The sequence below is a fragment of the Nicotiana sylvestris genome, chromosome 12, assembly GCF_000393655.2.
Source record: "Nicotiana sylvestris chromosome 12, ASM39365v2, whole genome shotgun sequence".
NCBI classification, from domain to species: Eukaryota; Viridiplantae; Streptophyta; class Magnoliopsida; order Solanales; family Solanaceae; genus Nicotiana; species Nicotiana sylvestris.
The window spans coordinates 152385562-152399778 of NC_091068.1; the positions used below are offsets into that span (position 1 = coordinate 152385562).

General features: G+C 33.9%; 2 protein-coding genes across 2 annotated transcripts; one reads left to right on the forward strand and one right to left on the reverse strand.

The window, feature by feature from the left end:
* Positions 1–843: 843 nt before the first annotated feature.
* LOC104216995 (uncharacterized) lies at positions 844–2303 on the forward strand. Its single transcript, XM_009767149.2, has 2 exons — positions 844–1102; positions 1654–2303. The coding sequence occupies exons 1-2, from the start codon at positions 938–940 to the stop codon at positions 2161–2163; spliced, it is 675 nt and encodes a 224-aa protein (XP_009765451.1). The 5' UTR covers positions 844–937; the 3' UTR covers positions 2164–2303.
* Positions 2304–3192: 889 nt separating this feature from the next.
* LOC104217004 (WRKY DNA-binding transcription factor 70-like) lies at positions 3193–4978 on the reverse strand. The gene is made up of 3 exons (XM_009767159.2): positions 4611–4978; positions 4395–4499; positions 3193–3897 (listed from the first exon to the last, which is right to left on the reverse strand). Exons 1-3 carry the CDS (start codon positions 4949–4951, stop codon positions 3360–3362), a joined length of 984 nt encoding a protein of 327 aa, XP_009765461.1. The 5' UTR covers positions 4952–4978; the 3' UTR covers positions 3193–3359.
* Positions 4979–14217: the final 9239 nt, after the last annotated feature.

Sequence of the window (14217 nt, forward strand, 5' to 3'; positions counted from 1 at the left end):
CTTGTGTTAAAGAAAAAAAAGGAAGAAACAAAAAAGAGAAAAAGTAGAACAGCATATATAGTTTCTGGTTACTTCTTTAGTTCTTTAACGTGCATTGTGTGTGTGTTTTTAATGCCATCAATGATAAAAGGAGTGAGTTTCATAAAACATAACTATGTCCTTTTTTTTTCCACCATTTGTTTTGTAATTAACATAAAAATCACATTTTCACCCTTAATAACAAAAAAGTTGGGTTGGGTTAATTTGTGATACAACTTTCTTGTTAATCACCACTATGATGAAAGTCTTGTATTTTTTATACTACAAAACAAAGTTATACGATTTTGGTGAAAATAATATAGTTGTATGACCTTTTATGAAGTATACCCATGATAAATTCTCGGTCCCTAGCCATTCCTACATTTCAGTTAACATATAGGAATTCTAAAGAGCAGAAAAACATATAGACCAATCCGTGGCAGTCTGGTGTACAAACGATCCTACATTCACCCGAAGTCCCAGGAAGGATGCATCCCAAGGTATAATATAGATAATCTGGTCTAATACAAGTATTAGTGGCTACTTTTACAACTCAAATATGTGACCTATAAATCACACAAATAGATTATACGAAAATAGATTTATCATTGCTTCAAGGTTCCTGTAAAGCAAAAATGGGTGGCAATTTCACCTTAATTAATCAGACTCCATTTGTTATAGATTTTATTATCCTCCCATTATATAAAATATAAATGTTGGCCTTTGTGTATTTTCCACTATCGACAACCCCACCTAAATTTTGATAAAATGTGCATGCATATATATATTTGGTCCCCATCTTTTTTTCTAGTTGCCAATGACACATAACTCCACTATCTCTTAAGCAAAGATAAAACCATGAGCAATCTCTAATCTTAAAACTAAAGCCCAAAAGAAATTCTCTTTGTAAGAAACTAAAATGGGTGTCATTAGTTTCTTGGACACCATATTAGTCCCCTTGAGTCTTTTCATCACAATTGGCTACCATTTCTATCTTTGGCACCAATTGAAGCATAAACCTTCTCGCACCACCATTGGTATGAATATGCTCAAGAAGAGATCTTGGCTGCGAGAGCTCAATCAAGTAAGTCTTCCTTTTCATTCTTCAGTTTTTAATTTCCTTGTCTTTGTGTGGCCTGTAAAATTAACCACTGCTTGCATAAGAGTAGATTACCTACATCACACCTCCGTAAAGTACAACCCTTTTCTGATCCCTGCATGAACGCGAAATATTTCGCGCACCAAGCTGCACTTTATTTATGAAGAGTCTTACGATTACAGAGACGGATCTAAGGGTTGCCAGGGGTTTAATTCTGCTTCGACTCTAAGCAGTCTGGTTGTTTATGAAGAGTCTGCTCCGACTCTCTCTATATATACGTGTTCACGCAAGGTTCGGGAAAGGACCACACCCTAAGGGGTGTGATGTAGGTAGCTTACCTGATGCAAATATTAATGGCTAATTCCACGACTCAAACCCGTGACCGATAGGTCATACTGTTGCTTCAAGGCTTCAAGACTATAACTGTACACATACAAAAAAAAATTAATCATACTCATTCTGAACCGGCCCCTTCTAGTTCTTGAATTAGTCTCTGTTGATGATTTATTAAAATCTTTTTTTCTTTTTGGTGGCAGGGAAACGAGAAGAAAGGCACGTTAGCTGTACAAAGCTTAAGAAATGCACTAATGGAAACAATACTCACAGCAACTATCACAATGATCATAACTTTAGCATTGGCAGCTCTAACAAACAACACTTATAACGTGAGAAACCTCTTTACTAGTGCTTTCTTTGGATCACAAACAGGGAAGATAATCGTGTTGAAATATGGCTCAACAACTATTTTCTTGTTGGCAAGTTTCTTGTGTAGTTCGTTGGCACTTAGTTACTTAATTGATGCTAATTTCTTGGTTAATGCATTGGGGGAATTTGCCATAAATCCAATGTATACAGAGACATTATTTGAAAGAGGATTTACGTTGGCTTTTGTTGGGGATAGAGTGCTTTGTATGGCTTTTCCTCTTTTGTTATGGATGTTTGGTCCTGTGCCTGTGGTTGTGTCTTCTTTGGCTTTGGTTTGGGGATTACATGAGCGTGATTTTGCTGGAAATTTTGCAAGAAATATGAATAAAAGTTGTACTTGAATAAGAAAAACTTCTAGTTGTTGTTATTAACAGGGATCGTTTGGTTGGAATACGATTTATACCGGTATAAGTTATGCCGGTATAAGTTATATTGGGATAAGTTATGCTGAGAATAATTATGCTGGATTGTTGTTTATTCATTGTTTGGTATTTTGTATTAAGAATGACAATTGCATAATTTATAAGAAGAAGGTATAAGTTATACAAGTGCTAATTACCCCACCTTCTATAAGGTATAAGTTATCCCGGTGTTAATTTTTAATGTCGGGATAATTTATACCTAATTTGCTAACCAAACAGAGTATTAACACCGGGATAACTTATACCTAGATCCCTTGATTTTCTATACATTATTAATGCAACAACAATAATAAATTCAGTATAATCCCATAAAGTAAAAATTGGAGAGTAAGAGGCGGATGTAGCATACAGTTACTAGGTTCAACTGAACTCAGTACTTTCGATGCAGAACATAAATTTATAAGTAAAAAATCACTAAAGTTATAATAAATAGTAAATATGAACCCAAATTTTAAAATATAACGGTTTCAATATTAAATCTTTAAATATTGAACCCATAAAATTAAATCCTAAATTCGTCTGTGTTAAGAGAGTATCGTGTGTATGTAGATTTTACTCTACCCATTCCCTATATCAAGTTACCTTCTTTTTTTGTATTTTGTTTTTAAAGAACCTTTTGAGTTGAAGTGCAATAAGAACTTGAGTCTGGGCTCACAATTTTACGTGCAAGCAAGGAAGAAAAATGTAGTAGGAGTTAAAAATGGAAAAATAACATTGTCTGGCCGAAAATAATAGCAAAATATATATATATATATATATATTATATACAAATAAAAGTGATCTTTCCCTTTTAAAAAGCACTTCCATATCAAAGCATGTAACATATCTTGCTATAAACTTTATGTCAATGAAACAAAAGAACATTATGACATCACTTGTACAAGAATTTGTTTGAGAAAATTATATAGTTCATTAGTCAAACCACAGTCCGCGGCTAAAGCACCAACCTTCTAAAATAAGTCTAATTTTATTACATGTATACACTATATATTATTTTAACTTATACTTATGTATACATAGTTAGAACCCCGAAAGTAATTAATTTAGTTGAATTCACAAGAACTTATCCTGAATCTACCTATACTCCCAAAAAAATATGAGAGAAAAATCTACCCTTAAAATTCAAAAGGCAAATCGTCAAAGTCAATTCCCGCCATCATCTCCATCTCCATCTCCATCTCCATCTCCAAATTGTGAGTGCTAGTAACTGATTCAGATGAGATGTAATCCACATTATCAGACGCCGACGATAACGCCGTCGCCATAACATTGCCGGAGGTTTCAGTTGCCGGAGTCCAATAATCATTGGCCGGAAGAATATAGTCGGAAGTTGATATTTGGTTTTGGTTGTTATTAGGGTAGAAGAAACTTGGGGAGTTTTCCTCTTTAGTTTCTTTTTTTGTTGAAAAAAATGTGGGAAAATTATAAGGATGGTAATAATGATTATCCTTGGTATTAAAACTGAGTAGGATTGAAGAATTTTCATAATCTGTTGAAGAATCTAAGAGTATTTGGGAAGCTGTGGGGTAAGTTGTACATGTGTGATGACCTTGGTATATTGTCCGAAACTGTGGTGGATTGTCTTGAATTCTTTGCACTTGTTTAATTGCTTCACATCCTTGATCAAATTTGTTGGTACATCTATAATAATGCCTGCATATTAATACACATCAATAAATCAATCAATATTAAAATGAAAGGGAACTTGTGGAGCAACGATAAAATTATTATCGTGTAGCCAAGATTTCAACTTTATGTGTTCTTGATTATGGAATGACGATCTCAAATACGAACAACTGGGTTCTAAATTTAATTTTTGTATATATTTAATTAATTTTTTTAAACACAAATATATTATTTGTGCAAAAGCTATTGGGTTTACCCGAACCCATAACCGGGCTTCTAGCTCCGCCCCTGCTTATAGGTCATGAGTTCGAGCTCTGGAAGTAGCTATAGGATAAGTTGTCTACATCACACCCTAGAGATGTAGCCTTTTCCTGAACCCTGTGTGAATGTGAGATATTTTATTCATGAGACTACTTTTTTTTATTAATCAATTGAATCTCAATATCAAAATATATTGATCATTAACCAAAATAATGTACTTAAATGGTTTTCTTAATGAACAAGGCTTAGTGTAAAAAGATAACCTTGGATAAGGGGCATCAAGAATTTGTTTTTGGCCATATTTTCTCCAAACATGTCCGTCATCCGCCAAAGTTGAGGTTTCTTTAACGGTTTTCGCTGAAATTTTCCTGTTGAAATATTTGTCAATCATTTGTTAGCGACTCACTCAACAACAACAATAAACTCCGCGTTATTCCACAAGTAGAATCAGGAAAAAATGAGGTGTACGTAGATTTTACCTTTTCTTATTGCATCCTATTCGATCTTTTGCTGATGATTTCTTGCAACTGCCCGTTGAGTCTTCCGGCGACGTCCGTCCGTCTTTCGGACAAGGAAAAACGGCCACCATCGGAATCTGAGAATCTTCATTGGAGTTGCTAGTGTTTAGTATTGACAAAGTCTTACAAAATGAACCCATAATTTGCCCTACCAAATTCTCAGCCAACATATTCATGTCTCCATTTACTAGAGATTGTTTTATCACATCTCTTAGCTTGTGTGTGAATTCTTGGCCGCAATTCAACTCTTTGATTAACATTTTCAGATCAGACAATGAGTTTTCTTGCCATTGGGACTCCATATATATGATGAGTGATATTAATTCTATCAACTTTAGCAAGAAATCAAGGACTAAAATGAGGGCCCATTTATATGGAAAAGAAAAGGTAAGTGATTGACTTAAGAATCTTAATTTTAAGGATAAATTTGCCCTTAGATCTAAGAAATTTCAAACTCCACGTGCATAAAAAACTTTTTTATTAATACTACTATTGTATTGATCAATAACTAGAGACAATAATGGGGTTATATTTTATGAACCTATGAATCACAATTTAGATCTAAAACTTACTTAGAGCAGTCTGGTGTACAAAGTATCCTGTATTCACAGTGTTTAGGAAAAGGTTGCACCCTAAAGAATGTGATATAGGCAACCTACCCTATTCCACCGCTCGAGTCGTGACTTATAGGTCATATATAAACAACTTTACTGTTGCTCCAAGGCTGTCCTTTGGATCTAAAATCACTTGGATGTGAAAAATTTACTCTCACTCAGTGTTTTCCTAAACCAATAATAAGGTAAGACATGCTCGTATATGAGCTTTTATCACTTGATTATGATTAAATAATTAGTATTATTGGTTAACTTTTTAATTAATTAGATTAAACTGCTTGATTTGATTTGAAATTGGGAGATATTTTTATATCAGGCATTGCAAGGAACACTAAAAAAATTACTCCTATTACACGTATCATATGACGTTTGTGATATGTTGTCACCCTAATATCGTCATTCCATGTTCTACCTGGCAAGAATTAATTGTCAACTTCTGTTTAGCAATAGTAAATTGGTAGTAATTTGTTTAGTCTTAATTGTTTAGTTGCATTTTCCTAATCCTACGGTTTTGGTGGTTACAAAAATAGCTAGAAGTGGTGAAGCCACAAAACTCAAGGATGTATTTCCAATTTTGAACACCCTTTGCCAGTGGGCTATATAAGGGTATTCAAAGTCTATTTTTAATCAATAACAAGTAATATTTTACCTTATACATAGTATAATTTTTTGGCGAAGGGTGGTCAGTTGACCACCCTTGAGCCAACCTAACTTCGCCCCTGCCATTCACAGTGGCGGATGCAGTATAGAACCACCGGGTTCAACTGAATCCAATACTTTTAACGGGGAGCATAAATTTATGTATAAAAAATCAGTAAAATTGCAATAAATAGTAAATATGAACTCATAACTTTAAATGCTGAACCCATAGATCTAAAATCCTAGATCCGCCTCTAGCCATTCACCATGTATATGATATTATAGTATTATCGTTATCGTTATCGTTATCTTAGTAATACTATAATAACCTTTAAGAAATTGAATGAGGATTCAAGAAGGGGCACGTAGTTGAATTTGAACTGAGGGGCATGTTCACATGTACAGTTCAACGTTAGACTTTGAGTGATATTTGCTCCTAAGAAATACTATTATAGACAGAGTACACAACATGTGACGTATGAGATTTTGATTATAAGTATAATATACACAACATGTGACGTATGAGATTTTGATTATAAGTATAATATGCTTATCTTATTATAATGATGATAATAATGACGGTGATTATGACGATGGCGATGAGATTTAGATTTCATTATAAGGCGCTATATATGATAATTAAATAGAGAACCTTGTTAGCACCTTCTATGTTCTTGTTCCCACTATGTTTTTTAATCTCCATTTCCCTCGACGGGCAAGTTGACCAATATAAACACTTATGGTTTAAAAATTTAATACCACCTTAATACTTTATCTGGTTAGCAAATCAGGTATAAGTTATTTTGGTGTTAATTTTAACACCGGGATAACTTATATACCTTATAGAGGGTGGGGTAATTAGCACCGGTATAACTTATATCCTCTTCTTATAAATTATACAATTGTCATTCTTAATACAATATACCAAACAGTGATAATCCCAACATAACTAATCCCAGCATAACTTATCACAACATAACTTATACCGGCATACGTCCTATTCCAACCAAACGACCCCTAATAATTTTGAGTTCGATTGACTGGTCCAAAAATTACGTGGAAGCAAGGAAGAAAAATATAGGTAAGCGTGTTTATGGTTCGGTTTGGTTTGATTTTTCTCTAAAAAAAAATCAACCCAATTAAGTCATATATTCAAATATTAGAAGCAAACCAAAACAATTATATACCTCGAATTTTTATAGGTTCGGTTTATGTAGATTTTAGTCCCTTTTTCAATTTTTTCGACATAACACTATCAAATCAATTATTCTTTAAGTATATTTGTTATTTACTAAGATATATTGATAGTATACAATTGAATTAAATAGTGATGAGTAATTTAAGAACTCAATTAAAGACAATTTATTTTTAACATGAAATAGATTGTTGGACTTAGCAAAACAAAACTATCATCAGACTATAATGTAAAAGCAAAGAACTTGATTATTATAATGGCAAAAGGTAGACTACTAACTAAGAGTGCAAATGGTTAAATATCTACCATAAAATTTTAAAAACTATATATATATATATATTATTTTTTTAAATAAGTATTTTATAGTCGGTTTGATTCGATTTTTTCGGCTATTTTTTGCTTTAAAACAAAAACAAATCAAATTTAGTCAATTTTTAAAATTCAAAACTAAAACTAAATCAAATCAAATTATTATCGATTTTTTGTGTCGGTTTGATTCGATTTTTGGTTTGGTTCGGATTTCCGATTTTTCATGAACACCCTTAAATATAGGAGTTAAAACATTTTTCCATGTCAAATTAAGCATGTAACACCTTACTACAAATTCAATGTCTGACTAATTTAAAAAAATATTACACTACTTACAGAAATCCTATAGACAAGAAAAATTTTGAGGAGTGCACCATCATATATATCCATCTCCATCTCAAAACAAGTACTAGTAGTAATACAAGAAGAGTAGTCCCCATATGACATGAAATTCCGATGATCTTTCATCAGTGGCGGAGCCAGGATTTGAAGGTTATGGGTTTGGAGTTAGAATTATTTTAAGTTATTGTATTCTAAATTAATACTTAATACATAATTAATGAATTTCACAAGGCAAATACATGGTTTGGACCAAAGTTATTAGGTTCGACTAAATCTGTAGCTGATGAGCTAGCTCCGCCCTTGTCTTTAACGTCGCCGGAAGTTTCAAAAGCTGCCGGAGTCCGACGATCATCGGAGGAAATATAATAATAGGATCTTGATGATTGGTTTTGGTCAACATTAGGGTAGGAGCAGCTTGAGGAGGCTTCATTTTTAATTTCTTGTTTTGTTGAAGGAAATGAAGGGACATAAGGTTGGTGATAATTAACATTGGAATTGAAACTTAGTAGGACTGAAGACTCCTCGTCCCCTAAAGAATTTAAGTTCTCGTATGGTCATAGATTTTGGCTTTATTTTTTCAAAAAAATTTTGAAAACATTATTTATTTACGAAATATGATCATGTTTTGGGGGATAAAAAATTCAAAAACTTTCAAGTTCCCAAAAATTGATTTAGGGCAGTTTTTGGATGAAAATGTTTCTTCCAATCACAAAACTTCAGCTTTTTTTTCAAATAAAATGCATGCCCAAGCACAACTTTAACTTTCAAAAATTATTTTTTAACACAATTTCAAAAACCCTTTTTTCAAGTTTCAATCAAATCTATATCTAAACGTTAGGAGATTGAAGGATAAGTTTTGCATGTATGATGACCTTGGTACGTGGTTCGAAACCGTGGAGGATTGGCTTGTATTCTTTGCACTTGTTTAGTTTTTTTTTTTGGTCTTGAAAGATTAATATTATATAACAAAACTTAAGTACATAGCAGGAGCAAACTAGGGTGGCTGTTCTCGACAGAATACAAAAAGGCATTGCCATACCTTGGTGGATCTAAAGTGGGAATCTACTGCCAAATGGCTATTCTGGGTACAAAGTGATACATGAGAGTTTAACAAAAAGAGTTGTAATCATTAGGTTGGCCTAATGTAGTTGCATTAAGTATACGCCTATAGGTTGAGCCTTGCTTATCATCGAGAAGTATCTTCAACACAAAAACTGGAGCGTCTTCAAAAACGAGTGTGTATGGACCACGATATTCCATAAGACCATACTTTGCCATAGCATCCGCCACTTGGTTTTGCTCCCGATATGTATGAGTAACAGGAGGATCATCCAATTGGTGGAGAACGGATCTGCAATCATTAAGAATATGTGAATATAACAAGTTACCTACCTTTAGTAAATGTATTACCTCTTTTGCATCAACATCTACTTCCAAGGGTATGCGTTGGCGCTGGTGTGCTAAACGAAGACCCTGTAAAAGACCCATTAGCTCCATGTGTAAACTGGTTGTGTGCGTAGAACTACCAGTGCATCCAACAATCCAGTTTCCATTAGAATCACAAAATGACTCCTCCATAACATGTGGCTCGAGTCGTAGCGCAAGCAACACCATCTGAATTGAGTTTATAGAAATTATGGTTGGAGGGTGCCCACCGAACATGTATGGGTGTTAAGGTAGGTCTAAATCTTAGAGGCAGGGCACAGTGAAGATATTTAATAGCTTGATTGATTATGTAGGAAGTACTGATAGAATGCTAAATGTCGTCAAGCGTGTTATGGTTTCAAATATTCCAGATATGCCACAAGGAGAATGGTATAAGGAGGGCAGGGGAGTTGTTTGGGGTACTGAGTATGATTTTGGTGAATGAGCTCCTTAAGATATATCGGGGGGTGGGGGGTGTGCAGTGGCATCTAGCAGGATAGGAGCTCCTTGATGGAGACCTAGTGAAGTCCAAAAGGATGCAACATAAGCACAAGCAAAAAAGATATGGTGGATCGTTTCTACTTCTCTGTTACAGATTTTACAGATGGGAGACGGAAGTCATTTTAGGTGAGCAGGGTAGGAAGCAGTAGGCAAGCGTTTGTGGAAAAATAACCATATAAAGTGAATTATCTTATGAGGTAATTTTAGTCGCCAAATTCAGCGAAAAAGGTGAGTAGTAGTGAAGGATGCGTAGCTAGATTTGACTAAGAATAAGCCAGTATTGTTAAGGCCCCAAATTATACGATCATGAGATGATGGAATTATAGGGAAGTAAGTGCAATATATACGTTGATATACTGTAGCAGGCAACACGAAAGATAAAGGAGAAAGGTCCCAACAAGAGTGGGTACGATAGAAAGCTATAGTTGCAGTATGTTTGGCATCCTTGATCAAACTTATAAGTGCATCTGTAATAATTCCTGCATACTAATCTGTAATAATTCCTGCATACTAATATTGTATAAATTACTATTAGAAAATAGCTAAATTCAATCGTCAAAATGGTCGCAAATCGAGCTTCTCCAACAGATTTTTGATTGAAAATGATCGGTCAGAAAAAAAATGGTCGCGAATTATTTGCCACCGAACGGTAAAAAATTTCCGACTGAATTGGTCGCAAAATGAATAATTTGAGACGTGTTGAATTTTTAGGAATTTGTCACCGATTTGGTCGGTAATTTTCTGATCGAATCGGTCTCAAATTTGAATAATAAAATAAATAATTAATTAAATTTACCGATCGATTCGATCGCAAATTTGAAAAATAAAATAAATAAATAAATATTTAAATTTTACAACTGATTCGGTTAGAAAATTAAATATAATTAATTAAAATTTTTGACCAAAACTGTTGCAAAATGTGAGAATAAAATAATCAAAACTATTCATAAATTTATAATTTCTGGTCGAATCGCCTGTTATTTTTCAGGTAATAATTGCGACTGAATCGATCAGAAATCAACCCCAAATCTGGGGAAAGTTTAGTAGAATTTTGTTATTTTTTCAACTACACCACCTGCCAAATAAAACCACCAACCAATCAATGCCTATTTCATCATCCACCAATCAAACATCTAATATCACAACAAACCAAACATAACACTTAATATCACAACCAAATAACATTCAATTATATAAATACTAACTTACATTCATATTTTAAACATACTAACCTAATCATAATTATGTCTAAAATATAATATCCATATTTTAGTCTAAAACATAACATGATTATTCAAGTATAAAATAATAAATATTCCAAGACAAGTCTACATATTACAACTACTCCATAACATACAATTCAAATAACTACTCTTATTCAGACTCAGTTTCCTCATCACTATCAGATTCTTTAAACATTCCATCAAATGTTCTCAGTGACATTTTCAAGCTTCTCATTACCGGTTGAGATTTAACCAATCCATGCTTCTCTAACTTCTCAGACAACTTGCTACAAACTTGTCATGATTGGCAAAATTTACTCTTTATGCTACTGAAGATAGATTTCAGACAATTCAATCTATACACCATGATGCAACAAAAGCAAGACCTACATAAAGGAGTCTGACAACTGTAGATATGTAATTTTTGTTTAGATATTAGTTTAGGTCTAATAGTACTATTTTCACTATTTTTTTTAACTTTTACTTTATTTTTATCACAAAAAATAAAAATTACAGAAAATATTTTTCATCTTTAGGTTTAAGTCAATTAGTATATTTATATTTATAGTATTATAATATTTGAAAATACAAAAAAATTAGTTTCACTCGTAGTATTTAGTTTTATATTAGTTTGTTTTAATCTAGAGTGATTTTTACATTTTTATAGATACATTGTATTATTTGGTCTTTTTAGCCTAAGTTCAAACCCAAAAAGATATGGTCCAACCTAATTACCCTTAGCCCATTATTCCCAACCCATTAGCCCACTTAAGTGCAAGATTTAATCCTAGCCATCAATTTCTTTCTAATCTAATGGCCACCATCCCTTCCCACCTCCATATAAAATACCCAATTATAGAAACCTTATCCTAAGTTTTCAATTCCTAGACCTACACCCTAAGAGCTGACAACAGCAAGAGACAAAAAAAATAGACGAAGGAGGCAGATTGTTTGTTTGTTCTTGAATTTCACCAAAGAAGCAGCCATTTTCCGATTCCCTTTGTAATTCCATCTTCCCATTAAAGAGATAACTAATTTCAAAAGAACAACAGACTCCTTACGGGAAAAAAAACTGCGTGCAGCATTCCCAAAAATACAGACACACACACATTTTTATAAGGGGGTACGAAAATAACAGGGGAGGGGATTCATTTTTTTGGGGAGAAGAGCTTCCTTTCTTTTCTTGGATATACACGACACACAAAAAACTCAAAACAAACAACACGCACACACAAGGATGGAGGAAATGAAATTTGGACAGAAATTTTAGTCCAATTTTAGATTCTGATCCATTAGACAAATTGTGGTGTTAGAATTGATTTTTGGAATCAGCCAAAACGGAAGGAAAACATATGGTTAAAGATGGTAGAGTTTGAGGTTTGGCGTCAGTGTTCAGTCGCACGCCGAGGTTGATTCCGGTGTCGATTTGAGGTTCCATTTTGTAATTTTGGTGTTTCGGTCCAAGGATTGTTGCTTTGTTTAGCCCGATTGATTTGAAATATTTAGCTTGGTTCATTAATAAAAGGTCTATTTCTCAATTTTCATTCTCATTTTATTGTGTTATGATAGCTTGGTGCGCGTGTTGGTTGATTTGTGATTCTACGTTATTTGAATAGCATGTCTTAGTTTTCATTTAAATTGTTTTAATTAGTTTTTATTTCGATTGTGATGCATGTAGTCTTGATTTCTTTAATAAATGCTTTTAATCGGGTAGATGGAAAAATTGAAGTTGTTTCTTTCTTGGCAAAGAATAAGAATGGACCATAAGGTGGGTCTTGAACTATAAGGAATTTGGGCCAAGTAATAGATCATGTTAGCTAGCCTATTTTCCCCAATTCGTAGTATTATTTTAGGCGCGTAAATTAACTATCGTGACTATGGGTATGGTTCCCGTGGGATAGTCATGATACATAATTCCCAATTCGGGTATGCATTTCATGTAACCCGATCGTAACAACTTTGAACATTAATAAAATAAATATGTCACGAATCACAGGTGCATTTCATGTAGCGTGGTTTGTGGTGTGCTCCAAAACGGCAAGTGTACGACGATTGTAACTTGTTCAAGAAATAAATCCATAAATCCTAAAAGCAGTCCAAATAAATAAAAGTGGTTATAAAGTTAAAAAGCTCAATAGGTTTAAAACATGTAATTAAATCAGATAATTAGGCCAATTATTAATAGTTTAAGCGACCGTGCTAGAACCACAGAACCTGAGAATGTCTAACACCTTCTCCTGGGTTAACAGAATTCCTTACTTAGAATTTCTGGTTTTGCATACTTTTAAATAAAGTCGATTTTCCTCGATTTGAGATTTAAAATAAACTGGTGACTTGGGACACTAAATAAATTATCCCAAGTGGCGACTCTGATAAAATTAAATAAAATAATCCCATTTCGATTTATGTCACTTTAATTGGAAAAACTCCCTTATATACCTCTTTCGGGTGTAAAAAGAATGTGTGACAGCTCTGACGACTCTGCTGGGGATAAGAACCCAGAACTTCTGGTTTAGGGTTCAGAGTTCGAGCTTAGAATAGCTGTTATACTTGGATTTATTATCACGACCCGGATTTCTCACCCTCGGGAGTCGTGATGGCGCCTACTAATTTGAGCTAGGCAAGCCAATTATTTGAACAAATTGCTTCTTTATCCATTTTATACTCTTTAACAATTATAAAGCCAAAGCGTGTGGACAGCGGAAAATTTCAATTAGCGGAAGTAAAGCAGTAAATTATCTGAATATATATGTCTAATACAACTGTTTGAACCTCGACCACCCAGAACTGGTGTCACAGTACCACAGACGATCTAAGAATGCTACATATAAAGTCTAAAAACAAACAATACACTGTTTCTAAATTAAGGAAATGAAACATGAATAAAGGGATAGAGGGAGACGTCATGGCCTGCAGACGCCTGCAGGTCTACCTTTGATCTCCGCGTGGACTGAAGGCAACCACCCAATCTACGGTCTAAATGTTGCTGCTTCGGGATCTGCACATAGTGCAGAGTGTAGTATCAGCACAATCGACCTCATGTATTGGTAAGTGTCTAGCCTAACCTCGGCGAAGTAGTGACGAGACTAGGACCAGACTACCAAATAAACCTGTGCAATTTAACTATATATAGCGGAAAAGAAGAACATAAATATACGATCAAGTATGGGAGGGGTAACATGATGCAGGGGAAACTATCAATTTAGAATAGAGAGACAGCAGGAATTTGAAAGAAACAACATATCTCAGATATCAACAAAGAATCAGAAATCAATAAGTTCAGGTCATCACCCTTCGTGCTTTTACTCTCGTCCTCACCA